A 27,900-nucleotide genomic window follows, 5' to 3' on the forward strand; every position below is an offset into this window, starting at 1 on the left:
GGGTTCATGCCTCACGTTGGGCTCCGCGCTGGGCATGGAGTCTATAAACATACACGCCCACACACATGCATGCATGTGCGAACGTACTAAAATCAATAAATGAGTGTCAGGTCTCTCAGGCCAGAGCTCTCCCAGACAGGGCAGCCATTCAGCCCCCCAACCCTGGTCTCCCCCGAGGACTTCAGTTTACCAAGTACAACTTCTCCGACCATGAAAGAGAGGTACAAAGAACTAAAGCCTGGGGAAAGACAGGCAGAACACAAGACTATCCACCTCAGGTGGCTCTCAAGCAGCCAGAAAACTTACAAGAGGAGCTTGAACACCTCCTGAAAAAGGAGCTGTGAGAGTCGGAAGGGCTCTGCACAAACACCACTGCATTCCGCTGGTGGGTATGAAAACCGGGGCAAGCAGCACAGCAAGTGAGGTGTCCTCTGGAGTACGCACCAGGAACATTCCCTGCAGTGTTAGGCAAGAACTCAATGTGCAAGCACAGAACTATCAAATTGTTGCAGACGCACATAATAGACAACATGGCAGTAAAGAGCCCTGAGTGATGGCCTGGGGGCATTCACGGACAGACAGGAAGACCACAGCCCAGGGAGCCGGGCTGGGAAGAGTACACGCTGCCACCTGACACCCCCTAGAAGAGCCTCGACAACAAGCAGAGCTCCTCTCTGGCAACAAAAGGGAGAGAAATCAAGATCACCTCTGGGATGGAAATGACTGGAATGGGAGCCAAAGCAGCTTGCCTTCCGGGGCTCTAGAAATGTTCTGCATCTTAACAGGTTCCACATGTACATACTGTGCACTTTACTCTGTGTGTGTGCTACCTCAATCAAAAAGCAGCTATGGGGAACCGGAGGTGGGGAATGGTAAGCAGGGCCAAGTGCCTCTCTAAACACTCCATGCTATTTGTCTTTAAAAAAGGGAAGGAAAAAGCCTCTGCCAGTCAGTCTTCGAGGCCTAAACCTTGAAAGTGGACAGCAAGTGCTCATTAGCATGTCCATCCTAAAAAGAGTAACTGGCCCAGACAGACACAGAGCACCTGCACACACCAGACCAGCCTGCAGCTGGTCAGCGGACAGAGCCCCGGGCTCCCACTGCACTCAGCCCCGCTCTGAGCACTCCTGGAGAGCCTCGTTCCTCTCTGGCCTCAGAGGACACCCAGAGGAGGCTGACTCCTAGAACGCCTCATCAGTGCCTGCCTCAGGACCAGCCCATGCAAAGGACAAAGGTATTCTCTGCAGAACAGACAGAAAGGCTGAAGCCAAGGAACTTAAGCAAATGGAGGGCAGAATGGGGCTCCATCTGGCAGATGGCAGAGACCATTCTAGTAGCCCTGCTGGCTCTACAAAGGGACAGACTGCCTCAATAGGTAGTGAGGTCCCCCAGCACCCAGGAGTCAAGGTGCAACTGCTAGGCCAACTGTCAGTGAGTTATGGAAACAGGTTCTGGCTCAGGATGGCACAATGCAAGGATAGAATGAGACAAGCAAAGGGAAAACCACTCAGAGAGCGTGCTACCCATCACCACAATGCACTCAAGAAATCTCAATTGAGTGAGAAAGACACACGCAAAGCAGGAATGCAAAGCCATCTCCCTTCCTGACAGTCTAGCAGAAAGCCCTTGAGTGTTAACCTGGCCTCCAACTTACCCAAGCTGCCCTCCCTCCTCTGTCCGCAAAACACGAGCACATGGGAGAAAGCCATCAAAGCCTGACTCACTTGTGTAATCGCTGAGGGTGTACAGGACAGTGATGAGGTTGTCCAAGCAGGGCCAGTGGTCAGGATTGCACCGCAGCCCTTCCTCAAAAGCATGGCGAGCCAGGGGGACCCGGATGAGCCTCAGGGCCACATGTCCGATTTTATACCAGAGGTTGACGTCTGTGGAGTCCAGCATGACTGCCTGGAAGCAGCACAGAGGATGGAAATGCTCAATCGGCTCTCTCGCTGAGCAGGCACCCATGGTGACAGGAGGGGGCAGAGCACCAACCCAGCCACCCAAACCACCCAGAAAAATGGCCAACACACGTTACAGGAACCAATTTATCAAATTCAGAACATCTTCCTGACGCAGTTTGTCACTCTGAACATCTGTATTCCTTACATATCTGATAGGTAAGTACCATTAATGAAAGTACCATTAAAAGAAAATGGGGGGTGCCTGGGTGACTCAGTGGGTTAAGCCTCTGCCTTCTGCTCAGGTCATGATCTCAAGATCCTGGAATCGAGCCCTGCATCCAGCTCTCTGCTCAGCACAGAGCGTGCTCCCCCCTCCCTCTCTCTGCCTACCTGTGATCTCTGTCAAATAAATAAATAAATAAATTTTTAAAAAAAGAAAAGAAAATGGATTTGGGGGTATTTTTGCAGGATTTAAAAATTTTTTATTTAATTTTGAATTGTGGGGTTCTAGAAAAATTACGGACTCTGGTGACAGACCTCAGTTCACATCCTGCTCCTACACTGACTAGCAGCGTGATCCCAAGCCTCAGTCCCCTCACCACTAAAATGAAGATTTTAGTGCATCCTGCATCCCTGCAAGATGATATCCAGTTAGCGCATGTGTGGAAAGGAGTTCACATGGTGTCTGGCACCTTAGAGGTGCCCACAGAGATGGTGACTGTTAATACCGAGATCATGGTTATACTGTTACGAGCAAGTACAGAGTGCCAAGGGTCAAGCTGTGTTCTTAGCACAGGTGTATGTACCAATTCATTCCAGTTTCACAACCGCCCTCTTTCTTACTGTGCCTACTATACTGCTATAGACCTGGAGGCCCAGAGAGAGCAAGCAACTCGCCACGGCCACATGGGCCCTGAGTGGCAGAACACCAATGCACATGCAGGCCCCTGCTCTCTCTGAACACACTGCTGCCAGCTGATGAGGGTCTCAGGGACCACAGCTTGGTGATGCACCACTACAAATTCTTCTTTTTAGCTAGCAAGACCATAACCTCACTCTTTCCACCAAGAGCTTTCAAAAACCCCAAGGGGCCAATAAGCACTGCCAAAACTGCACCTCTAAGTAGAATTCCATAGCAGTCTCCAGGTCCTCTCGCTGGGCAGCCAGCTGGGCCAAGTTCTTATATGTGGAATATTTCAGCATCAGCCCAGGGTGCTTCAACCCTTCTTTCTCATCACCGGACGAAACTGCCTGTGAACAAAAACAGAGGTCGAGAGTGACACCTAGGCCCTGAAGCCTCAGCAGGACACCAGGGTTCCCAGCGGGCCTCTGCTGCAGGCCCTTGGCCCAGTCCAGTGCCACCCTCCATTGGAAAAGGAAAGCCCTATACTAGATGTCCTTGGAGGACCCCTCCAGCTCCGAGCAGACAGAGAAGGAAAGCTGTATCACTACAAGGCAGTTTGCAGATAGTCTCGGCACCCCATCGCTATAGCCAGGCCTGAAAGGTCAAACCTAGAGCCTGCAGCTCCCCCAGAGCAGACCTGAAGAGGAAGGACAGGGCATGAGGAGGCCACCTGGGGGCAGCACCAGGGTCTGGAGATGGCCAGGCAGCCAATTTACGCATCTCTATACATCCCGCAGCCAGAAGAGCACCGGATTAGGAATCAGGAGGCGGGGCTCCCAACTCTGTAACTCATCATGTAACTGTGGACAGTGACTTTACCTAAAACTTTAGCGCCCTGAGGATCTCTGTACTGCGAGGACAGTAATCCTACCCTGAATATCAAAAGTGCAAGCCAAAAGAGCATAAAGATTATAAATGTGCTTTATTTTATTTTTTTTTATATTTTATTTATTTATTTGACAGAGAGAGAGATCACAAATAGGCAGAGAGACAGACAGAGAGAGAGATGAGGAGAAGCAGGCTCCCTGCTGAGCAGAGAGCCCCATGCGGGACTCGATCCCAGGCCCCTGGGATCATGACCCGAGCCGAAGGCAGAGGCCCAACCCACTGAGCCACCCAGGCGCCCCATAAATGTGCTTTATATAAAAAGTTATTTCACTACAGCTTTTATGAAAACTCTTAGAAAACCCTACAACTTCTAAGACACCACTGATGAGGAAAACTACTGCTCTAATCACAGGACAAAGTAAAACATTTTCTAACAGAAAAACTAGGTGGCACAAAGAACTTCTTTCCAGGGGCAGGTCCATATCTCAGCCTTGTCCTTGGACAGGTCACATTCACATGACATTCTTCTTCATGATCAGAACAGGTAAGACCTGAAGACATGCCTTCAGGAATAGCCCCTTGACTAATCCAAGAAATCTACCCTAGCACTCTTATGGAATCCCAACAAGAAGACTAAAAAGCTCAAATCAACCTCGTTCCTTATTTCTCCTGTCATCTGGCTTGTACTGCAGAAAGATCCCCAACAACAGGCTCACCTGGACACCATTCTGGGTACAGAACTGTTCAAAATCTGGTGTGAATCCTTCAACAGAGGTCGTGTGAGCCTACCTCGGAGACCAGCCAGTATACCTCCACACACAGCAGCAGAAGCCCTCATACTAACCTCCACCTAACCAGCTGGATTCCACACCGTCCTCCACCCTCCATGACTGACACGTTGATGCCCACAGGAGACGAAGGGCTCATCCCAGCCAGCCTCCCCAGAGAAGCTGGCCACTTCTTAGGTGTCAGCTGTGTTCTAGGGCCTGTTTATGCCAAGTGTTCGGGAGACTGTAACTATGTAATTTAGTTTAATCTTAAGTATACCAATGTGGATGAATGTGAAAAGAAACTTTTCTGTACATTTTCTGTACTTTTCAACTGTTTACGATGATCGCATTTTACATTTATAAGCCAACGGGGAGTGTGCTACAGCAGTGCTTCAGGGCTGAAATGACAGAGAGGGAAGTGGACACACCTATGACTACGAGGCCAACAGCACCCTTCCGACTTTGCTCTGCTCACTCACTCACCTCTGAGGTCTGCTCCGTCATGGTCTGACGGAAGACTCCCTCCTGAAGCACACACGGCCCCTGGCCGTGGCTGAACCTCAGTAAGGTAGAATAAAGTCGTTCTCATCTCTGGGCCCTCACTCACTTCCTACTAATGGGGAGGGGTAGGTCACAATTCCCACAGCCCTAATTCCAAGACACTACAACCAACACTAGAGAATCCTGACATCCACCCTGAGGGAAGGGAAGAACTCCTATAACCGACAATGAGAACTCAGCATTTTGCCTCATCTGTGGTAAAAAATCATCCAGAAGTAGGGACACAAGGCGGACTTAAGTGTCTGCCTTCCTAGAGGTGTAGGAGACTGCTCAACTGAAGGACCACATTCCAAAAAAAGCCCATGGATGGAGTCTGTCTGCTTCCTCATTGCACGTCTCGGTGTTTAGTGTTTGGGTACTTGAAAACAAAAGCCTTTCCTCCTAATGAAATATAATTCTTCCTAAATCAATTTCAAGTTGACACTCATTCTCAAACCTCCAGGAATCATCTCCATGACCCAGCCAACTCAGTTCTGGCTCACTTGCCACTAGCATGGCCCCCACGCTGGATCAAGAGGTCCTGCCTCTCCACCATACCCTGTACCCTAACATGGCTCTGTGGTGCTCTCCCAACCCTTTTCTCTGACTGTCTTTCAAAAGCCCATGGAGCGCCTACTCAGGCTTCCTGAGCTCACGGGCTATCACCTAAACAGCATTTGCCAAACCGTATTGCCCACAGGATCATTAAGTATCAGAAAACCATGGGTTCTAATCCTGTTTCTAATGCTTCACTAGTTGGGTGGCTCTGAGTTATGAACACCTCACTAAGCCTCCATTTCCACAACTATAAAATGGGGACAGTGGACCCCACCTCAACAGAGTAGTTGCAAAGAGAATGTAACAAAGTAGCCAACACAGGGCTCTTACTAAGAACAATCACTCTGCATGCTTCACTGGATTCACTCCACCCTCACAACAACCCATCGAGGCTGACACTCTACAGGTGGGGAAGCTGAGGGGCAGAGAGAAGAAGTAACATGTCCAAGTTCGCCCAGTGAAGAAGGGGAGGGCAGAGGGCAAGCTCACCACCTGCCCTGTGGTGCCTCACCTCTCGTAGCAGGCGTGCCTCCAGGAGCTCATGGTAGGCCTTGGCTGATTCTTCAAACCGGTCATGTTTCTGGAGATCCAGGGCCTTGTGATACAAGGCAAAAGCCTCTGCTTCCTGTGAACCAAGACAGGAGATTACAAAGGTTTGTCTTTCTTAAACCAAAAGTGTGTGTAAGGTGGCTACAGTCGAGGCCACATAAACTGACAGCTGTTCCCTCTGTAGTGGAAACAGTCCTAACACTCCAACCTGCCAGGAGCTCATCACTGGAAGACGAACCCCTCAAGAGTCCCCCAAGGAGCATGAGCAACACAGGTTCAGGTGAGTCTAAGCAAAAGCAAAACACACACTGGCCCAAGGACACAGGATCAGAACAATGGCAAGGTTATGAAACCAGCGGGCCTTCTCTGGGTGAAGCTGGGAGAGTAACCACACCAGCCAGAATAACCCAGAGATTCCCAGAGAATATGGGTGGCTTCCATTGCTTTCCACCTGCCACTCTGCCCTAGCCTGATCATTGTCCACAGAGGGTAACAACCTCCTCCGGGACAGAAGGGGCACTAGGCAGGCTGGGCCCTAGGGACATCCTTTGAGGACCAGGGATAGCTGACTATTGGCTTTTGAGAGGGCTCAAGACTGCCTGTGTGTCTCCTGTGAAAGGGAAGCCACATGTTCATTCCAGGTAAAACAAAAATGGGAAAAAGAAGCAAGCCACTACTGTACTATGGCAGAACACAGGTAGAGAGATGGGTGGAGGGAAGGAAAGAACCAGGCTGAAGTGGAGATGATGCCAGGCCTCATGGAAGAGACGAATGACCAAGAATCTAGAGAGCTGATGTTGAACCTGGCCCCTCACAGACCTTCAGTGAGACCCCCTCAAGACATCTGCCCTCAAGCGCCTCTTCACATTGGCCCATGAGGGCAATGCACGGGGAAACCTCAAGGCACTGCCTACCATTAACATGCTGCCATCCTTGGGCGTGCCAAGTCCTGATGTGAGCACAAAGAATGGGCTGCACAGAAAGTTAGTCCCCGCTGGACAAGTGGGAGTAGGGGCTGAACTGGCCCAAACACTGCTCACAGAATACAGAATTTCTCTTCAGTGTGACCACCCCCAAGTAAAGCAAGTATAACATGAGATGGAGAGCTAAAATCCCATTAAGTCTTGTGAAGGCATTTAAAATGAGGTACGCTCTACAGAAATGAAAAGCAGGGTCTACCTACAGAGGAAGACCATGGATTACATACCTGGGCCTCCTTGGTCTGTGTTTTGTGACTTTTAAAGCTTCCTTCATGATCATCCTCAACTGTAGAGCTGGCATTTAAGGCTGCAATTCGAATCTAAAAACATGGATTTGAGGCAAGAAAAAAGTTGCTTTTGAGATGTCACTTGTCTCTTTAACAACCTACAGTGAGGGGTGCCTGGGTGGCTCAGTCGGTTAAGTGCCTGCCTTCAGCTCAGTTCATGATCCCAGGGTCCTGGGATTGAGTCCCACATTGGGAAGAGCCTGCTTCTCCATCTGCCTGGCCTTCCCCCCAGCTGTGCTCTCTCTGAATGTCTGTCTCTCTCTCTCTCTCTCTGACAAATAAATAAAATCTTTAAAAAAAAAAAAAAAAACTACAATGAGTACAACTCTGCTTAAGCACATGATCTTATAACTCAAGCAGCTATGGCCTTCTCAGAATGTAATGAACAATAAATGATCGAGGAGAAAAACAAAGACCAGAATATGTAACAAGCTACTTAACAAGCTACTTGGGGAGCATGTCCTGAGTGCTATCCACTGCAAAAGGAACACCCCAGCAATGCTAGATACAACAGATGACCTAGACATCAGAACAACAGACACTGGGGTGCCTGGGTGGCTCAGTGGGTTAAAGCCTCTGCCTTCGGCTCGGGTCATAATCCTGGGGTCCTGGGATGGAGCCCCACATTGGGCTCTCTGCTCATCAGGGAGCCTGCTTCCTCCTCTCTCTCTGCCTGCCTCTCTGTCTACCCGTGATCTCTCTGTCAAATAAATAAATTAGTTAAATTAAAAAAAAAAAAAAAGAACAGCAGACACTAACAAAACATGTGAACTTTGTACCTTTCTGACAACTGCAGCAAGGCCCAGCAGAACATATTAACTAAATATGCTTACCCTCAACTGCACCAACAGCTCTCCCAGGAGGAAGGCTGCCCCATACTGAGTGTTCCCCCAAGATAATGGCCCTCACCCCCAGGAGTGAAGTGACAGAACAATACTGACACCAGCGAAACAGGCAAGCCCCAGTCCTTACCATACTCAGAGAGCTTCAGCACTGCCACTGAGCACCACTTCCCATCACTGGCAGGGGCTGTGCTGGTCCACAATCTCCTAGACAGGAAAACAGGAGAGACTGAGAGAGGGCCCAAGAAAAGTCAGGCACACCACAGTTCCAGGGGCCCATCACAAAGCAGTCCCCAAATCCAGGAGCTTACCCAGCTCTAAGCACATAGGCCAGTGAGCAACTGCCTCAGGATGGCTGTGTGATCTGTCACCCAGGTTCTGTGGCCAGAGCTTCTGCCCTAGCTAGGCAAGACACCAGGCACTGGGGTCACAGAAGAATGAGACCAACTCCTGCTCCCAGGGCTCACTGTTCAGCAGAGGAAAGAGCCCTATAAACAGTTATTTTTTTTTCAATAATTAAATGAAATCAAGGGTGCCTGGGTGGCTCAGTCCTTAAGCGTCTGCCATCAACTCGGGTCATGATCCGAGGTCCTAGGATCAAGCCCCACATCAGGCTCCCTTCTCAGTGGGAAGCCTGCTTTTCCCTCTCCCACTCCCCCTGCTTGTTTTTCCTTTCTCACTGTGTCTCTGTCAAATAAATAAAATAATAATCTTTTTAAAAAATAATAATAATTGAATGAAATGAAGAGAAACCCAGGCAACATCTACAGGTGGAAAACAATCCACTTGAAGGGATCCAGGTCAGTGAGTGAGGCAGCTCTCGTGGTAAGCCCTGGGAAACAGCACTGAGGTAGTGTGTGATGAAACGGAGAGGCAGGGGGTTGTGGTGTGATGGGGAAGTGTGGACACACGCAGATGCCAACACAGCCCGTGGCTGGGCCTTAGAGCAGAGATGGGCATGGGGGATGGAAGAGTGCTGGGCCAGAGAAGTGGGAAAGTCATCCTGTAGACAACGGCAGCCACCACGAGTTTTCAGGAAAGCAAAATTTTAGAAATACAGGAAAAAATATTAGGGGTAGGCAGAACAGTTTGAAGTCTGCAAAAAAGGACAGGATTGGTGAAGATATGGAGAAATTAGAACTCCATACATTACTGATAGGAAGGCAAAGTGTGCAGCTGCTGTGGAAACCAGTCTGGTAGTTGCTCAAAATGTTAAACACAGAGTCACCCTATGACCCAGAAATTCCACTCCTAGGTATCTACCCAAGAAAAATGAAAACATATGTCCACACCAAACCTGGTTCAAGAATGTTCACAGCAGGGGTGCCTGGGTGTCTCAGTGGGTTAAAGCCTCTGCCTTCAGCTCGGGTCATGATCCCAGGGTCCTGGGATTGAGCCCCGCATCTGGCTCTCTGCTTAGCAGGGAGCCTGCTTCCCCCCTTCTCTCTGCCTGCCTCTCTGCCTACTTGTGATCTGTCTGTCAAATAAATAAATAAAATCTTAAAAAAAAAAAAAAAAGAATGTTCACAGCAGCATTATTCATAATAGCTTCAAGGTGGAAACAACCCAAATGTCTGTCAACTGATGAATGGATAAATAAAATGTGGTATGTTGATACAATGTATTATTCTTCAGTCATAAAACTGACTAAAGTACTAACACGTGCTACAACATGGATGAACCTTAATGCTAAATGAAAGAAGCCAGTCACAAAAGGCCATGTATTGTCGGATTCCATTTATATGTAGTGTCCAGAATAGGCAAATCTATAGAAACAGAATGTAGATGGTGGGCTACAGGAGAGGGACAAATGGGGAGTGACTACTAATAGATACAGGGTTTCTTTCCAGGGTGATGAAAATGTTCTAAAATTTGTTGTGGTGAGGGCGCCTGGGTGGCTCAGTGGGTTGAGCCGCTGCCTTCGGCTCAGGTCATGATCTCAGGGTGCTGGGATCGAGTCCCGCATCGGGCTCTCTGCTCAGCAGGGAGCCTGCTTCCCTTCCTCTCTCTCTGCCTGCCTCTCTGCCTACTTGTGATCTCTCTCTGTCAAATAAATAAATAAAATCTTTTTTAAAAAAAATTCGTTGTGGTGATAGTTCCACAACTCTGTGAATATACTGAAAATCCCTGATATATACACTCCACACAGGTGAACTATATGGTATGTGAATTACATGCTGTTATTAAACAAAGAGATGCCAGGAACCTGGATGGAACACTGGACAGAAGGGACACAGTCCAGGGGGCAGACTTAGAGGACTCGGCACCTGGAAGGCTGGAGGGAACAGAGGGGTTCTGGATAACACCAAGTGTTCCAGCCTGACGGGCTGGGACAGGGAGGGGCACCCCCAAACAAGCCAGATCTCGCAGGAGGAGGAATTAGAAAAAGTCCCATCTAAGAACCTGGCAGAAGGCCCTGAAAGGGCCCACTTCTCTGGGCATACAGACTGAATGCATGCTCCACCTGGATAACATGAATTGACTGCTGTTGCCAACAGCACTACAGCAATGATTTCTAGCATGGTTTCCACCATGGGCTCTGAGTTCTCCAAGGGTTCTCACAAGAAAGGAAGTACAATCTTTTCACAGACAAGGAAGACTCAAATCTCCTCTAGGCTAATAGCTATTTTACCTCCTGGGTTCTACAGCTAGGAAAAAAGAACACTGAGGCCCAGTGTGGAAACTGCTGCTTTACGATAAGCTATACTATGATGGACACCGTGACTGCCATACAATACAGAAAAAAAAGAGAGAGAGAGACAAAAGTAGAAACTATACAATTAAAACCCTGCAACTAGACTAAAATTTTAAAAATATACACATCAATAGATGAACCTGGATAAAGATGTGGTATAAATATATATAGTGGAATACTACTCAGCCATCAAAAAAACTGAAATCTTGACATTTACAATGATGATGGAACTAGAGAGTACATAATGGTAAGCGAAAAATGTCAATAAGAGAAAGACAAATATCATATGACCTCAATCATACGTGGGATTTAAGAAACAAAACTGAGGATCATAAGAGAAGGGAAGGAAAAATAAAACAAGACAAAATCAGAGAGGGAGACAAACCATAAGAGATTCTTAATCATAGGAAACAAATTGAGTTTTGCTGGAGCGGATGGAGGTGGGGGATGGGATAACTGGATGATGGATATTAAGAAGGGCACGTGATATAACGAGCACTGACTGGGTTTTACATAAGACTGATGAATCACTGAGTTGTACCTCTGAAACTAATAATACACAATACGGTAATTAATTGAATTTATGGGATGCCTGGGTGGCTCAGTCGGTTAAGTGGTAGCCTTCAGTTCAGGTCATGATCTCAGGGTCCTGGGACCAAACCGTGCATGGGGCTCCCTGCTCAGTAGGGAGTCTGCTTCTCCTTCTGCCCCTCCCTCCCTCCCTGCTTGTGCTCACTCTCTCTCTCATATTTAAAAATAAATTTGGGGCACCTGGGTGGCTCAGTGGGTTAAGCCACTGCCTTCGGCTAGGTCATGATCTCAGGGTCCTGGGATAGAGTCCCGCATTGGGCTCTCTGCTCAGCGGGGAGCCTGCTTCCCTCTCTCTCTCTCTGCCTGCCTTTCCGACTACTTGTGATTTCTCTCTGTCAAATAAATAAATAAAATCTTTAAAAATAAATAAATAAATTTAAAAATATTTTTAAAAAATTAATTGAATTTAAATTTTAAAAATTTTTAAAAAGCTTTGTCTACAAAAAAAGAAAAAACAAAACATACATATAGGGGGTGCCTGGGTGGCACAGTTGGTTGAACATCCAAGGTTTCAGCTTGGGTCTGATCTCAGGGTCATGAGCTTGAGCCCTGCATCAGGCTCCTCACCCAGTGCAGTCTGCTTGAGTTTCTCTCTCCCTCCCCCTCTGCCCCTCCCACCCCCACTCTCTCTCAGATAAATAAATAAATCTTTAGAAAAAGATTAAAAACATACACACATAGAAAATAACAAGCACTGGCAAGGATGTAGAGAAACTGGAACCCTCATGCTCTGCTATGGAAAACAGTTCAGCAGTTCCTAAAACAAAAACATAAAGTTACCTTATAACCCAGCATTTCCACTTCTGGGTATATGCCCAAAAGAACTGAAATCAGGGACAAATGATTATACATGGGGTAAAGAGTGCAGGAGAGAAGTTGTAGGGTAGTGCTGATACCTAACCAGAGGCCTCCCAACAGGCTCTCCACAGGGCAAGTGCTAGCCCCAAGGTCACAGCAAGTCTTCCCAGATGCCACCTGAAATCCGCATGGAGAGAAAAATAAGAGCAGCACTCAGGGATGACTGAGAGATCAGGTTTCTGTGTGGCAGCAGCAGACCCCACATCCACAGGTGGAAGGACATCAATACAGCCATCATGTCCAAGGGCAACCTACTCCTGAAGGAGGAGAGCCTACCTGTTCCTGCCTCAGCAGCACTTTGCAGGAAGGCACCCAACAACCACTGGGATTGTGCTAGATGGGCTAGTGCCTTCCTCTGGGGCTTCTATGTCACCCAGGAGCAGGACCCTCGTGCAGTACCCAGTGCAGGTCCCATTTCGGAGTTGCTCCCAGGACAGACTGAATGAAGAATGACCAGCCAAGTCGGAGGGGAAAAACAGTGAGCTCCAAGTCGAGAGAGAGGTTTCTGGTCCCACTTGCTGCCCAAGTCCTTGCCCACCCCTCTGTCCACCTACTTCTACAGAGAAAGCCTCTGGACTCCTCAAAACAAAAGCTCCCTGGGCACCATGATCAGGGCCAGAAGACTGTCACAGAGCCCACGGTGCTGAAGAGAAAATAGAACTTTCAGGCTTCCTAATTCTTTAGAAATTGTTCAAGCCAATTGTCCCCACTGAAAAAGGCTCCTGTGCTAACTCTAATGTAATCTAAAAATATAGTACCTTCCACTCCTCTACCACTAAAGTCCATCTCAGACACTTACAAGACACATCTGTGTTATCTCAAACTCAAAACAGCCTCTGAAAAGAGTATTGGGCTTAGTCATATTTTTGTCCCTCTTTAGCATTGTAACTTTGGACAGGTCAGCCAGGACCCTTAAGCCTCAGCCTAATCAGCAAAATGGGTTTGATAATGCTTATCTCATAAGGCTGGCAGTCGTAGGGCTGGACACAGATACATACTGGAACTGAGGCATACTTGTGAGTGTCCACATAACATTTGAAGAGGAACCTAAAAAGTGATCCTCCCAACGACTCGTCTTGTACATTAGTTCCATGAGACCATGATCCCCTCTACCACAGACCCCCAATTCTATCTTATCATTACCACTCTTCCTCAGCTCCCTCAATTTCCAATAGCAAAATAAAGAATGAGCCAGAATACTGAGAGGACCTGAGAGGACTATAGGAATTCTGTAACATGGACTGTATTATCCCCTTTACTTTTGCCAAAATAGTACATAGCAATCACTAGCTTGCAACTGACCTTGGATTTTTAAATATCAGTACATATGAGAATTTTTACCTAAGATATAACAATAGAACAGCTTTTCAAACCCAAAAATCTTACACTGACTTCATACAGCAAGAGCAGGTTCTTTCTAAATTTCCTCTACATACTCTCACCTCTGCCCTGGAATTACTCTGGGTCTCTCCCACCAGCCTGTAAGCTCCAAAACAGTCCTGTCTTATTTACCTTTGCACCTCCGTGTCTGGCACAAAACAGGTGCTCCAAAAAGGAAGGGATTAACAAGCAGATGAGTGGTATCTAGGCGGCATATTTTAGTGGGAGATTTAATTTCTCAGTCAAATCTTTCTCTAAGACCAGCATCTGTCATTCACAGGAGAACCCTTGTATGACAAGCTAAGCTGCAGAAGCCATGCAGAAAACAGCTCACTAACGGCTTTGGTGACACTGTGAAATATGACATTCCTGAGTGAAGGGAAACATTCCCATCTCAATTCAAATGGGACTTCATCAAGGAGCTTCCCTGACCCCCATCCCTCTGATGTGCCCCCTACTGCACATGATCATCACATACTGTGTTCTCCATTAATGATTAAAAAAAAAAAATGAAAAATGAGGCCCCTGGGTGGCTCAGTTATTAAGCATCTGCCTTCAGCTCAGGTCATGATCCCAGGGTCCTGGGACTGAGCCCCAGAGCCCCACATTGGGCTCCCTGCTCTGCAGGAAGCCTGCTTCTCCCTCTCCCACTCCCCTTGCTTGTGTTCCCTCTCTCGCTGTCTCTCTCTCTGTCAAAGTAAATATATAAAATCTTAAAAAAAAAAAAAGAAAACTTTTAGAAAACCAGGATTAGGGGTACCCGGGTAATGCAGTTAGTTAAGCATGATTCTTGATTTTAGCTCAGGTTGTGATCTCAGAGTCATGAGATCGACTGAGCCTGGCATTGAGATCCAAGCTCAGCACAGAGTCAGCTTGAGATTATCTCTCCCTCTCCCTCTGCACCTCCCACTTGTGCACACTCTCTCTTAAATAAATAAATCTAAAAAAAGAAAGAAGAAAACCAGGAATAAAAGGAAATGTCCTCAATCTGATAAAAAACATTTTACCAAAGAAGCTACGGCCAACATCATGATTTTTTAAAGATTTTATTTATTTATTTATTTATTTATTCATTTATTTAGAGAGGCAAACAGATAGTAGGGGTTAGAGAGAGAGAACAGGTGGAGGGGCAGAGGGAGAGGGAAAGAAATCTCAAGCAGACTCCATGCTGAGTGCAGAGCTCAATGCAGGGCTCGATCTTACAGCCCTGAGATCATGACCTGAGCCAAAATCAAGAATCAAGATGCTTAACCAACTTGAGCTACCCAGGTGCCCCTATAGCTAACATCATAATTAGACTGAATGTTTTCCCCCCTACGATAACGAACATGGCAAGGATGTCCACTTTCATCACTCCTATTCAGTAGTGCACTAGAAGTCCTAGTCACCCCAATAAAGTAAGAAATAAAAGCAAAAAGATTAGAAAGGAAGAAATGAAACCACTCATATTCACAAATGACAATTTACAAGATAAAGTCCTAGAAGTATCAGGTGAGTGTAGCAAAACCACAGGGTAAAGGTCAACACCCTGTATTTCTATATACCAGCAACAACTGGAAATCAAAATTGAAAAAAAAAAAAAAGTCATTTAAAATAGTTCCAGAGACGCCTGGGTGGCTCAGTGGTTAAAGCCTCTGCCTTTGGCTCAGGTCATGATCCCAGCGTCCCGGGATTGAGCCTCACATTGGGCTCTCTGCTTGGCAGGGAGCCTGCCTCCTCCTCCTCTCTCTCTCTGCCTGCCTCTCTGCCTACTTGTGATCTGTCAAATAAATAAATAAAATAGTTCCAAAAAATAAAATAAAATAAAATACCTAGATATAAATCTAAAAAAATAAATACAGGCCGCCTGGATGGTACAGTCGTTAAGCGCCTGCCTTCAGCTCAGCTCATGATCCCAGGGTCCTGAGACTGAGCCCCACATTGTGCTCCCTAAAACAAGAAGCCTGCTTCTCCCTTTCCCACTCTCCCTGCTTGTGTTCCCTTTCTCGTTATGTCTCTATCAAATAAATAAAATTTTTTAAATAAATAAATAAATAATAATAAATACATACAGAATGTATATTCTGACACTTAGAAAACAATGATGAGGGGCGCCTGAGTGGCTCAGTGGGTTAAAGCCTCTGCCTTTGGTTCAGGTCATGATCCCACGGTCCTGGGATCAAGCCCCACATCGGGCTCTCTGCTCAGCGGGGAGCCTGCTCCTCTCCCCCTGTCTCTGCCTGCCTCTCTGCCTACTTGTGATCTCTGTCTGTCAAATAAATAAATAAAATCTTTAAAACAAACAAACAAACAAAAAAAACAATGATGAGGGGTGCCTGGGTGGCTCAGTGGGTTAAACCTCTGCCTTCAGCTCAGGTCATGATCTCAGGGTCCTGGGATGGAGCCCCGCATCAGGCTCTCTGCTTGTTGGGGAGCCTGCTTCTCCCTCTCTCTCTGCCTGCTGCTCTGCCTACTTGTGATTTCTCTCTCTGTGTCAAATAAACAAATAAAATCTTAAAAAAAAAATAGGTACAGAGTTTTAGTGTGGGAAGATGGAAATAAAAGTTCTGGAAGATGTATGGTAGTGATGGCTGCACAGCAGTGTAGATGTATTTAATGCCACGGAACTATACACTTAAAAAGAGATTAAAATTTACATTTCAAAAAAAATTACATTTCACATTAAATGTATTATACCACAAGCAAAGGAAAAAAAAACTGATAGAAAAATGGGGAAACTGGGATGCCTGGGTGGCTCGGTTGGTTAAGAAACTGCCTTCGGCTCAGGTCATGATCCTGAAGTCCCAAGATCAAGTCCCGTATCAGGCTCCCTGCTCAGCAAGGAGTCTGCTTCTCCCTCTGACCCTCCCACTTCTCATGCTCATTCTCTCACACTCTCTCTCTCAAATAAATAAATAAATCTTTAAAAAAAAAAAAGAAAGAAAAAAGAAAAATGGGGAAACTATATGAATAGATAAGTCACAAAAACATACATACAACTGGCCCTCAAGCCTATGAAAAGACGTTCATACTCACTCATAACTAGAGAAATGCAAATTAAAATAGCCCTGAGACAATGTTTCTATATATATATATATGTGTGTGTATATATATATTTGTGTACATATGTATATATATTATGTATATATATGTATATATGTGTGTATATGTATATATATTTATGTGTATATATGTGTACATATATATATACACACATATATGCATATGTGTATATATGTATATACATATATACACACACAAATTTGTGATATATCACAAATATATATATCACTATATAAATATATAAATATATATATAAATATATAAATATATTTGTGTGTATATATACACACAAATATATATCTGTGTATATACATATATATACACACACAAATATATATATAGTGATATATATATTTGTGATATATATCACAAATATCACTATTTGTTATCACTATCGTGCACTATCACACTCGCAAAAATTAAAATTCACAAAAATTAACAGCTCACTCTGTTGGAGGTTGTCAGGAAATAGGCACTATTTTCATACATTTGATGGGAATGCAAACTTGCACAACCACTCTGGAGAGGAATTTGACAATAGCTAACAAAATAACAAATGCGCTTACCTCTCAACCCAGCAATTCTATTTCTAGGAATCAATCCTAAAGAGGTACCCCCAACAATATGAAATACATACACGCAGGGTTATTCAGCCCAGCATTGTTTGTGATTCCAAGAGACTGGAAACTTAAATGGCTATCGATAGTATAGTGGATGAATAAACTATGGTACATCCACACAATGAAGTAATACGCAGCTATAAAAATTAATGAAGAAATGTTTATAGCAGCATTATGCATAGTAACCAAAAAGTAGAAACAATCCAAATGTCCATCAACTGATAACTGGATAAATAAAAGGTGGTATATCCATAAAACAAAATATCATTCAGCCATAAAATGCAACAGACTACTGACAACAGGATGAACCATGAAAACATCATTCTAAGTGAAAGAAGCCAGTCACAGACCACATATTCCATGATCCCATTCATATAAAATGTCCAGAACAGGCAAAGCTATACAGACAGAAAGTATTAGTAACTGCCTACGGCTAGAGTAGGAAGCAATGAAAAGTGACAGCTAATCAGTACAGGGTTTTCTTCTGGCGTGATAAAAATGTTCTAAAATTGATTGTGGTGAGGTACAACTCTGTGAATATGAAAAACCACTGAATTGTATGTAAATTTTATCTCAATGAATAGGTAAATTATGTATAAATTTTTATCTCGGGGTACCTGGGTGGCTCAGTCATTAAGCGTCTACCTTCGGCTCAAATCATAATCCCAGGGTCCCGGGATCAAGCCCTGAATTGGGCTCCCTGCTCAGTGAGAAGCCTGCTTCTCCCTCTCCCACTCCCCCTGCTTGTGTTCCCTCTCTCACTGTGTCTCTCTTTGTCAAATAAATAAATATCTTTTTAAAAAATTTTATCTCAATAAAACTTTTTAAAATATGAATAAGATCTCTATGAACACAATAAGCATGATTTTCAAGACATATTTTTTAAAGATTTTTTTTTAATTTATTTATTTGACAGAGATCATAAGTAGGCAGAGAGAGAGGAGGAAGCAGGCTCCTTGCTGAGCAGAGAGCCCTATGCGGGGCTCAATCCCAGGGCCCTGGGATTATGACCTGAGCTGAAGGCAGAGGCTTTAACCCACTGAGTCACCCAGGTGCCCCAAGACATATTTTTAAGTGAAAAAAGAAAATACATTTATCTATAGCATGCTATTTTTCATATACGAAAGAAGAGGATATAAGAAAATACACAACCACCTGTTCATTTATGCAAAAGAAAGGATAATCCAGACACCAAAGTGATCAGTTAGCTGCAGGGGATGAGCAGGAAAGGGGTGAAAGGTAGGGGAGAACAGGAACAAGGTGGCAGGGATGGGGGAGGGAGTGACACTTCCAGTATATCTTTGTTACAGTTCTTACTCTTACAACCACAGTCAGTATCCCAATCAAAAAAATCGAGATCTAGAGGAGCCCAAATGGAATATAAACTTTAACAATAAACCAACTGTATTACAAATTACATAACCACACTGAAGGGTATGAGGAAGAAAAGAACTGACCTAAGTAACTGTGGAGAGTAGTGTCTTGATTAGATACTGTAAGGGTAAAGCAACAAGAACTGGGATCCCAGATTTGGAGCAGAGAGAACACAAGATGAGTCTGGCACATTTTGAGGTGCCAGAAAATAAGTAAATGCTCCAAAAAATGATGAGGATTTGTTGAGTACATAGGAGCTAACCTGAAGGAGATCCTGAACAAAGCCAGAACAGTGAACAACAAAATAATGGTAACATTAGACTTTAACCCATGGAATAAAATGAGTATCTATGGGGCCCATAGTAATATAAATAAATGAGAGGAAGGATAGCTCTTCCTTTAATTGAATTTGAATTAATAAATGTAGGAGGAAAGAGAGAAATAGGCAATTACTTTCAGGCAAACACCCCAAGGATCCACAGATGGATTCTAACTATGGTCAGTGGGCATAAATTTGTGAGAACCAAAATTTCCATCCTTCCAAATATTTCCCCCAAGATATTTACCAAAGGGAAAGATAGTAACTTTATAGTATAGAAACCCAGCAGACACAACTAAACCAAGCAATGAAGATCAATATCACCAGTACTAAGACCTATCAGCATCTTGAACTCCTTGATATGATACACTGAAGATGACACAATGTTTGTGTTATACTGGCCAAAAATGCACAGCCTCACATGAATTAAGAGAAAACATTAGACAAATCTAAGTTGAGGGATATTAGATAAAATAACTTATCAGTACTCTTGAAAAATATCGAGGCTAAGAAAGACAAAACTATGTAATCATTAAGAGCTAAGGAGACTAAGGAGCAATAACTAAATGCAATATGGGAAGTTAGAATCCAAGTGTGAAAACCAGAACATTGTGTGGCAAACTGGTCAATTTCAAACTACGTTTACAATTGAGTTAATAACATTATATCAATATTAGTGTCCTGTTCTTGATAGTTGTATGATGATTCTATAAGATGTTAACATTAGAAGCAAAGTGAGAGAAGTAAGGAAACAATGTTATTGTTGCAACTTTTCTCTAAATCTAAACTCAGTTTAAAATAAACAGTTTAAAAAGAAATAGCTACTTGAGCATTGACATTGTGTATTCATCATCTGTAAGCAAAGTGATGGGGACCATGTCTGTATTATTCACCACAAACCCCAGAACCCCACTAAACGGAGCCAAAGGGGGGGGGGGGGAAAGGCAGCTATTGAATAAAGAAAGAAAGTATCTATTCATTTCTCAGACTCCCAGCCCAGTAATCACACTATGCTAGAACAGCACATTCAGGAGTTTAACATCACAAATTTCCAAACTCCTTAGACCGTGGTTTCCAGGGCCTTAAGAACACATGATAAAGAACAGCACACTTTGAGTACCTCAGCACCTTGACCCAGTCAGTAATAAGCATTGGTGTTTCCTGACATACTCTGGTCTGGGAGTAAGGAAGTTTAGATTTTAGGCTGAGCTGTGGTACTTCCTGGCTGTGTGGTTAGCTTTGCAAAAAAGATCCCTCTTTGAATCTGTTTCCTCTATTCAATGAGATTTGGGGGTAGATTCCTACTGTTTTTGTATAGCCTAGGAGTAAAGAATGGTTTTGACATTTTTTAAAAGATTTTATTTAGGGGCACCTGGGTGGCTCAGTGGGTTAAAGCCTCTGCATTCGGCTCAGGTCACGATCTCAGGGTCCTGGGATGGAGCCCTGCATCGGGGTTCTCTGCTCAGCAGGGAGCCTGCTTTCTCCCCTCTCTCTGCCTGCTTCTCTGCCTACTTGTGATCTCTCTGTCAAATAAATAAAATATTTTTAAATATTTTAAATATTAATGCTTAATATTAAATATTAATAAATATTATAAATAAATTAATATTAATATTTAAAATTTATTTATTTATTTATTTGAGAGAGAGCGCGCACACAAGCAGGGAGGAGAGGGAGAAGTTGGCTCCCCTCTGAGCAGGGAGCCGGACTTTGGGCTTGATCCCAGGACCCTGGCATCATGACCTGAGCCCAAGGCAGACGCTTAACCAACTGAGCCACCAGTAGGCTCTATCTACCTGGGGTCCTCCTCCTCCTCCTGGAAGGCAGTACACTCAAGATTTTCAGTCTAGGGGTACTCGGCTGACTCAGTAGACACAGCATGCAACTCTTCATCTCTGGGTTTTAAGTTCAAGCCCCACATTGGGTGCAGAGATTATTTAAATATAAAATCTTTAGAAAAATGTTTTTTTCAGCCTAGACTTGGGCTGACCCATTAATTAGCTGGCTGACTCTAGACAAGACTCTTCACCCCGTCTGGGCCTCAGTTTCCACCCGTATAAATGGCGCTAATAACAACACACACCTAGCAGGGCTGCTGTGAAGGTGAAGTGAAAGGACATCAGTGAAGTAAAGGGTTAGCCCTGGGCTCGGCTCCCGGCAGACGCAGAATCAACGGTGGGTCCTGAGGCTGTCACCGAGAACCACTCCCGAGACTGGAGCCCGTCCTGGGCACCCCAGGGTGACGGCAGGACCGTTGAGGAGGCCCGCGAGGAAGCCAAGAGCCCCGGCCTCGCCGCTCCCGCACTCCAGCCTCGGTTTCCCCAAATGTGGCACTCAGGCTACCGGAGGCGCCCCCCTCCCTGGCGTCCGCACCGGCCTCGACCCCGCGCCGCCGCCCCTTAGGCCCGAGCCCCAACTCCGGCCCCTGCTTCAACAGAGCCAAGCCCCCATCTGGGGGATGCCCCCAAACCAGCCACCCTGGAACTCACCAGGCGTCTCCACAGCAACGGCCTGCCTGCCTCGACCCCCGCGCCGGCCGGCAGCGCGCCTGACAATAAGGCGCGCTCCCATTGGCTGAGGTGCCGGGTCCGCTAACCAATCAGAGAGGACGCACGCGGAGCTGGCCCACGGGGTAAACTCTCGAGGGACCCCGAGTGCTGCGTGCAAATGGGCGCGCAAGTGTAAACCTTCCCGATCAGTGCATTTGAACACCCCAACTACTGTGGGCTCGGAGCGCGGGCTTGAGGTTCCGACCTCTGTTCCCGACCACTTGTAATATTTGGGAAACGCTGAGTTTGGTGCCTGGTCGCTAAATGACAGGCGGTGTTACTATCTGGGACAGGTGCTCTGAGACAATGGAAACTTGGGGAACACTTAGAGGTAACCAGGGGAGGAGGAGTGTTCTCCATTATTTACTCTGTGCCTCACCTCTCTCTGAAAAGGATTTGAAGCCCAAAAGGCACAGATACAATGAAATACTAAAACGAAGATAAAAACAAAAATCACACAGGTTGGGCGCGTGGGTGGCTCAGTGGGTTAACCCTCTGCCTTCAGCTCAGGTCCTGATCTCAGGGCTCTGGCATCGAGCCCCGCATTGGGCTCTATGCTCATCAAGGAGCCTACTTTCCCCCTTCTCTCTACCTCTCTGCCTACTTGTGATCTCTGTCAAATAAATAAATAAAATCTTTAAAAATTAAAAAAATCTAGACGGGTAAATGAGCAGGCTGAGGAGCAACAGAATTCCAAACCTGGAAAGAGGAGTCAGCATTTCAAGTTTTTCGGAAAGGGCCTTGGACTGAGAGAGGTTAAACCCTTGGGAGGTAAGTCTTTTAGGGAAAGGTTTCACAGTGTTGTTGAAATTCATAGTTGCTTGAGTCTAGCAAAAATGATTTAAATAGGAAGGAATATTATGGCTTTCTCTTTGACCATATATAAAGACGATAAAATCATGGTGAACTCACAGCTTCAGTTCAGAACAATAAAGCTTTCGTGATACCCAGAAATTGCAAAAATAATGGAGTCATGGGGCACCTGGGTGGCTCAGTCAGTTGAGCAGCTGCCTTCAGCTCAAGTCAGGATCCCAGAGTCCTGGGATCTAGTCCCACATTGGGCTTCCTGCTCAGTAGGGAGCCTGCTTCTCCCTTTGCCTGCTATTCTCCCTTTTTGTGGCTTCTCTCAAACTCTCTCCCCTCCTCTCTCTCTGTCAAATGGATAAATAAAATCTTAAAAAAAAAAAAAAAAAAAAGAAAAGATGGGAAGGATAGTCCACGCAACAGAGCTGTGTGGCAAGCTTTGGAGGTGAGAAGCAGTGCAGGCCATACAGGATCCTCAGGCAGCACAGTATGACGAGGGGGCAAAGTTCATGGCCACAGTGGGTATAATGTGGAGAGGGGGAGGGGACAGTCCCCCACAGCAACCAGATGACCTCACTCTCACTACACTGGTGACAAAACATTTAAGGTGGGACCAGATAGGTGGCTGCTGCCTTATGGTCCTATCTAGGGTTAGGCCTGAACCTGTCCTTGGACACCTCAACCATGCATTCAGATTCAACCCACAAATGTTCCCTGAGCCCCTCTGGGGAAGCAGGATACCCACGTTGGCAGAAGGAATAAGTGCAGGAGCAGTTGGGACAGGGAGCCAAAGGAAGGAACTCCAAGCTCTGGGTTTTAATGAGAGTCCACAGTAGTGGTCAGGAACAAACACCACAAGCACAAGAACACTCCACTGGAAACTAACTTTACCATGTTGACAGCATAGGCTAAAAATCTCAATTTGGCATTTCACAGGTGTATTAAAACAAGGATGAGACTTTCAACTCTATAGGTAAACCCAGCGCTCACCGCCGTGTCTAATGGTCATGGCATGCAAACTCTACATTGAACATCTGCAAGGAAACTATAAAGGACACCCCTTGGGCTCCCCCAATCCTACCCATATACCCCTGAAATGTGAAAGCGTGATACAGTATTTAGATGGCAACTGCACTCACTCTGTTTCTGGTGGCAGACATCACATTTCCAGGTTTGCCATTCCAGGACACAGCTTTTACTAGGTGAACAGCTACAGAGGATTCTCAACAAGACTCATGGGAGAAGATGGAGTTTGGGAATGCCCAGGAAAGATCTCTGAAGCCCAGCTGTCCTGCTCCCCTGCTGGGCATAGCATTCTATGGGGCAGTAGGCTGCATGGGTCAGCCCAATCTGAGGACAGGTACCTCTGGTCAGCAAAATTTGCAGGAAGACCCAGCCTGGGCCAGGTGCCAGCCCCACCAGTTTACACAAGGGCATGAAGAGCAGGGCCTCCAGGCTGCCATCTTCCACCCTTGGATTTGAGCAGCCTACATACAGTACATGAGACAATGGCCGGGAAGACAGGAAACGTCCCACCTCTCAGGTTCCCTAAAGTTTCCACATCATAGGCCAACCCTGCTGCCCAGGGTGACCCAGAATGCCAGGCAGGGGTAAAGGGAGAGAAAGAAGTTGTGTTTGAAATACAAAGGTCTTGGGCTGGGGCAGAAAAAAAAGAAAGAAAAGAAAGACGAAGTTCTCTTCGTTTATTTGACACGAGGATGGGGAAGAGGACTGTGAGGTCACAGGCACATCTGCATGAAGAAGTGCCAGAAGCTGGTATCCACCAGGCCCTTACTCTGCCAGGAAGCCTCTCTGGCAGAGAGCTGGCAGATGCATGCTTTGGATGCCCTCTGTGCCAATCACAGGAAAGTCATGACTGTCCCTTTCTTGCCAATCTGCCAGGGCTCCACGGGAAAGAAGCGGATAATTATCCTTCAGGAGAAAAAAAGATAAAGGGAAAAAAAAAAAAGATATCATCAGCTTCTTAGCTAATGCCTCATATTCCAAGACACCCAGCCGGGCACTCCTACCATGGACTTCCAGACTAGCCTGCCTTACTTAGCCTAGCAGGCATTTTGCAAGCCTGCCTCATCCTGTTCATGATCTCCCACCATGGGCCAGTCAGAGGCAAGATGGTGTCTGCCTCCAGACACTCAACACAACTGCCTCTGTGGTCATTGTATGCTCTGTCTGTGGACTCAGAGGGGCATCCCTCCCACTTCCAAACTGCAGGCTCCCAGGGGGCATGGTCAGTGCCCCAGCCACCTTTGTTTTCTCAAACCCTAGCTCCAAACCAGGCACAAGGTGACCACCCCTCCCCCCACTGATGTCTATGGAATGAACAAACCTATCCCTCTCATAGAAGTGATGGGAAGTTTCTGGTAAAGAGCAAGATACTTGGGATAGCCAAAGGGTTGGGGAAGGGCTGACGTGACAGCTTTGGTTTTCCCATCTGTAAACCTCACAGGAATGGCATGTCTACACAAGGAGGTGTGAACAGAGGGACAGAGCTTGCAAGGACCAAAAGGGGTGATGCATGTAAGGTTTCTAGAGATAACCTGGCACATGGTAAGCATTTACATGTTACTTTTTTTTTTTTTTTAATTATTATCTCGCCCCAACTTGAAGACCAGGTCTGAACACTACCAGGAGTAACCATTCTTCACCAGCCTTCCTGGGCCAACAAAAGATCCATTCTAGAAGGTTCTTTCAAACTTCTCATGCTCTTAGTTCCTCACAGGCATGGGCTTGGTTCAGGAATATTTCTTACCCAGAGACAAACTTAAACTCTGACACAGGATCCCAGGTTGGAGGGCTGTTCAGGCTTCTTAGGTGACCATTTAATACATTTCCTTCTATTCACAGAAGAGAAACCTACAAACTGGAGATGGTTCATTTCCAGGTTTGTCAGGCATCCTCCCTTGCTGTGCTGGATCCAGAACCCAGGTCTCCAGACATCTAAGCCAATGTTCTCTCCACTACTCACTGAAACTCCTAGGAGCCTCACCAGGGACCTACTTGGCTACAGGCCCACAGGTGACACAGCTTCAGGACATACCAAAAATTCCTCCCAACCAGCCTGGAGAAGTTCTCCTAGAAAATTATTCTTGATTTTCCAAGATGTGGAGAAGATCGCCTCTCGGCCTTTTGGCTAAGATCAACTCTAAGACGTGGAGAAGACTAGAGGCAGATAATAAATGGCCATAGCTTTCTTAGGTTGGTAATGCTCACCGCCATCCCACGGGAGTCTGGCAGTTCCCCCAGGGGGCGATTAAAGGAGAGCCTTCCCACCTCACAGATGGAAACAGCGAGGTCTGGAAGGCCATGCCTCGCCCACGTGTAAAGAGGACCAGGGCAGAGTCAGAAATTCATTCAATCCCGCAATCATTCTGAGGGTGGACCCACTATCCAAGGGTGCCCGGCACTAGGCCCTTCTCGAGCAGGGCGAGGAATGCATTTTTCCCCCAACCTTAGATGGGGCTCTAAGATGGGATCGCCACCCCCATCCTCTCCCTGCCCCCACGTACCGATCCTGGTCCAGGTTCAGCTCCTTGGTGAGGAACTCAAAGAACCGGGCGCTGTGGCCGCGGTTGTCCTCGGCTGTGCCTACCACACCGATGGAGGAGATGAGCAGTTGAGCGCAGGGCTCGGTGGAGCCGTTCACCGCCATGGCCAGACCTGGTCGCACCGTTACGTTCACGCGCTGCGGGGAACACGAAAGTTTCGCCTGAAGCCGGTGCAGGCCGAGATCGCACGGAGGACCGGGGAGGACGAGAGCCAACATGCGCGGGCCCCTGGCGTCAGGGCTAGAGGCTCGGGACGGGGTCCTTGGAGGTCAAGTCAGTGTCAGGGCCAGGGAAGGCAGCACGCAGCAGACCTGAGAGGTGGGGAGAGTGGGAGGCCAGCGCCTGGAGGGCGGGTTTCCCTGCGGCGAAGGGCCCCGGGCGCGATGGCGAAGCCGGGGCGTGGACAGAGCTCGACCCGGGTCCACCAGCCTCCTCCCGCCCGGAGCTCCCCGGCCCACGCTCACGTCCTCAGGTTTGCTCAGGATGTCTGCCGTGGCCGCGCAGAGCCGCTTCTCCAATCCCGTGGGCACACGGCCGGCGGACAAGTTCGTGTCTAACTCGACAAATGGCATGTCTGCGGGAAAGAACCGGAGGCGCAGGGTAGCAGAGAAAGAACGCACAAAGTTCGGGTCAGTGTTCCCCAGGGTCGAGGACTAGGCAGCAGGGGGCGGGGCTCCAGGGACACCTGGCTCCCTATTGGTTGGACAGGCAGCAGCGTCCCCGGATTGGCTTCATAGTCTACACGCCGCCTCTGCCGGCGCTGATTTCCGGAAGTCCTAAGGCCAGACCGGGAGGTGGGGAGCGGGGAGGGGAGCATGAGGTGTGTGACCCTCCCCCAAGGAGATCGACCTGAGCCGCGGCCTGTACGCGTGGGTCCTGGCCTCTGTCGGCTCCCGACACACTGGCCAGGGGCATTCTGGCTCCCTGAGCTCCTGGGTGGTGCAGTCCTCTGCTTCCTAACCCATATTTAGATTGTTAACCTTGAAAATAAAATAGCCAGTTATTTTATCAGTAAAAATGGGTTTATTCGAGGATGGCAGAGAACCGCAATTTGGGACATGCAGCCTAAGGCAAAACCACAGGCAAGGCCAACCAACAAAGAAGAGAAACGTTTTTTAACAGAAGAAAGGAAGGAGTTGGGAGATACTGTTATACACAAAAATCCACTGGAATATGGGACTTAAGAGTGTAGTCGCTTTTCAGTGGCTGAGTTGTGACAGCTCACTGGCTGGACGGAGCATGGGGCTTGGGAGGTTTAAAGATACCTTTCCCCGGCTGGCGGCTTATAGTCTTCTTTCCCTTGGGAATGCAAGGTAGGGCTCATCCTGGTGGGGTTACCAGGTGCTGCAAGTAGGAGGTGTGAGTTCTCTCTCTTGTGGCTTCCCATCTTTATTGTAAATGAGGTTTCCTTTATTCCGTTTCACAAAATAGGGGGTTTGAACACACCCAAAACATGCACACCTGTAGGGACCTTGCCCAGGTTCCATCCTAATTTTTTTTTCTTTTTTACTGTGTTGCCACCATTTCCAAGTAAGGCCACTTCACGTGGTATGTGGGAATCTGAACTTTTCTTTGACCAAGAGGCAGGTGACACTTGTGAGTTCAGGTGAGGCTGGGTAGAGAACCTCTGGCTCCCTGCATCTCCACCTGGCTCTGACAGATATCTGCCTTTGTGGCCTCTTGCACCTGTGGCAACCTTGTCTCATAGGGAAGTACTGTCCATCAAGGGGTAAAGGCATGCCCCAGTCAAATTACCAGCCATCTTTACAGTACCCTCTATTTTTTTTTTAAAGATTTTATTTATTTATCTGACAGAGAGAAAGAGAGAGAGAGAGATCACAAGTAGGCAGAGAGGTAGGCAGAGAGAGAGGGGGAAGCAGGCTCCCCGCTGAGCAGAGAGCCCGATGCGGGGCTCGATCCCAGGACCCCGAGATCATGACCCG

The 27,900-nt window shown here is 46.7% G+C and overlaps 2 protein-coding genes across 9 annotated transcripts in view; both read right to left on the reverse strand.

Annotated features, from left to right (window-relative positions):
* Positions 1 to 21,623, reverse strand: part of CABIN1 (calcineurin binding protein 1) — a 147,660-nt gene extending 126,037 nt beyond the window's left edge. For 3 of the 7 annotated variants that reach the window (XM_013051279.2, XM_013051278.2, XM_045065242.1), the window contains exons 1-7: positions 21,528 to 21,623; positions 8,290 to 8,366; positions 7,258 to 7,350; positions 6,013 to 6,126; positions 3,018 to 3,152; positions 1,725 to 1,905; positions 307 to 456 (exon numbers count right to left, since the gene is read on the reverse strand). In XM_013051279.2, the coding sequence (XP_012906733.2) occupies positions 307 to 456; positions 1,725 to 1,905; positions 3,018 to 3,152; positions 6,013 to 6,126; positions 7,258 to 7,350; positions 8,290 to 8,292 (676 nt within the window). In that variant the 5' untranslated portion in view covers positions 8,293 to 8,366; positions 21,528 to 21,623. Of the gene's footprint in view, positions 1 to 306; positions 457 to 1,724; positions 1,906 to 3,017; positions 3,153 to 6,012; positions 6,127 to 7,257; positions 7,351 to 8,289; positions 8,367 to 8,470; positions 8,492 to 21,527 lie in introns of those variants that run through there. The other 4 variants (XM_013051282.2, XM_013051280.2, XM_045065244.1 and 1 more) reach the window with 2 other exon arrangements.
* Positions 21,624 to 24,073: 2,450 nt separating this feature from the next.
* LOC101683606 (D-dopachrome decarboxylase) lies at positions 24,074 to 27,788 on the reverse strand. 2 transcript variants are annotated; one of them, XR_001177876.2, is made up of 4 exons: positions 26,422 to 27,788; positions 25,919 to 26,094; positions 25,162 to 25,272; positions 24,074 to 24,323 (listed from the first exon to the last, which is right to left on the reverse strand). XR_001177876.2 is itself a non-coding variant. In XM_004742474.3 (3 exons), the coding sequence occupies exons 1-3, from the start codon at positions 26,527 to 26,529 to the stop codon at positions 24,251 to 24,253; spliced, it is 357 nt and encodes a 118-aa protein (XP_004742531.1). In that variant the 5' UTR covers positions 26,530 to 27,775; the 3' UTR covers positions 24,074 to 24,250. The 2 variants fall into 2 exon arrangements, 1 of the variants encoding a protein (XP_004742531.1); XM_004742474.3 differs by lacking the exon at positions 25,162 to 25,272 and having other exon boundaries at positions 26,422 to 27,775.
* Between the last annotated feature and the right edge of the window lie 112 nt (positions 27,789 to 27,900).

Source organism: Mustela putorius, unplaced genomic scaffold (assembly GCF_011764305.1).
Source record: "Mustela putorius furo isolate JIRA1106 unplaced genomic scaffold, ASM1176430v1.1 tig00003858_pilon_pilon_pilon, whole genome shotgun sequence".
Taxonomy (NCBI): domain Eukaryota; kingdom Metazoa; phylum Chordata; class Mammalia; order Carnivora; family Mustelidae; genus Mustela; species Mustela putorius.

Coding starts and splice junctions, on each gene's coding strand:
- LOC101683606 (XM_004742474.3), bottom strand. CDS start 26,529: ATGCCATTTGTCGAGTTAGACACGAACTTGTCCGCCGGCCGTGTGCCC. Junction 26,095..26,421: donor TCCTGAGCAAACCTGAGGAC/GTGAGCGTGGGC, acceptor TGTTCCCCGCAG/CGCGTGAACGTAACGGTGCG. Junction 24,324..25,918: donor CTGAACCTGGACCAGGATCG/GTACGTGGGGGC, acceptor TTTCTCCTGAAG/GATAATTATCCGCTTCTTTC.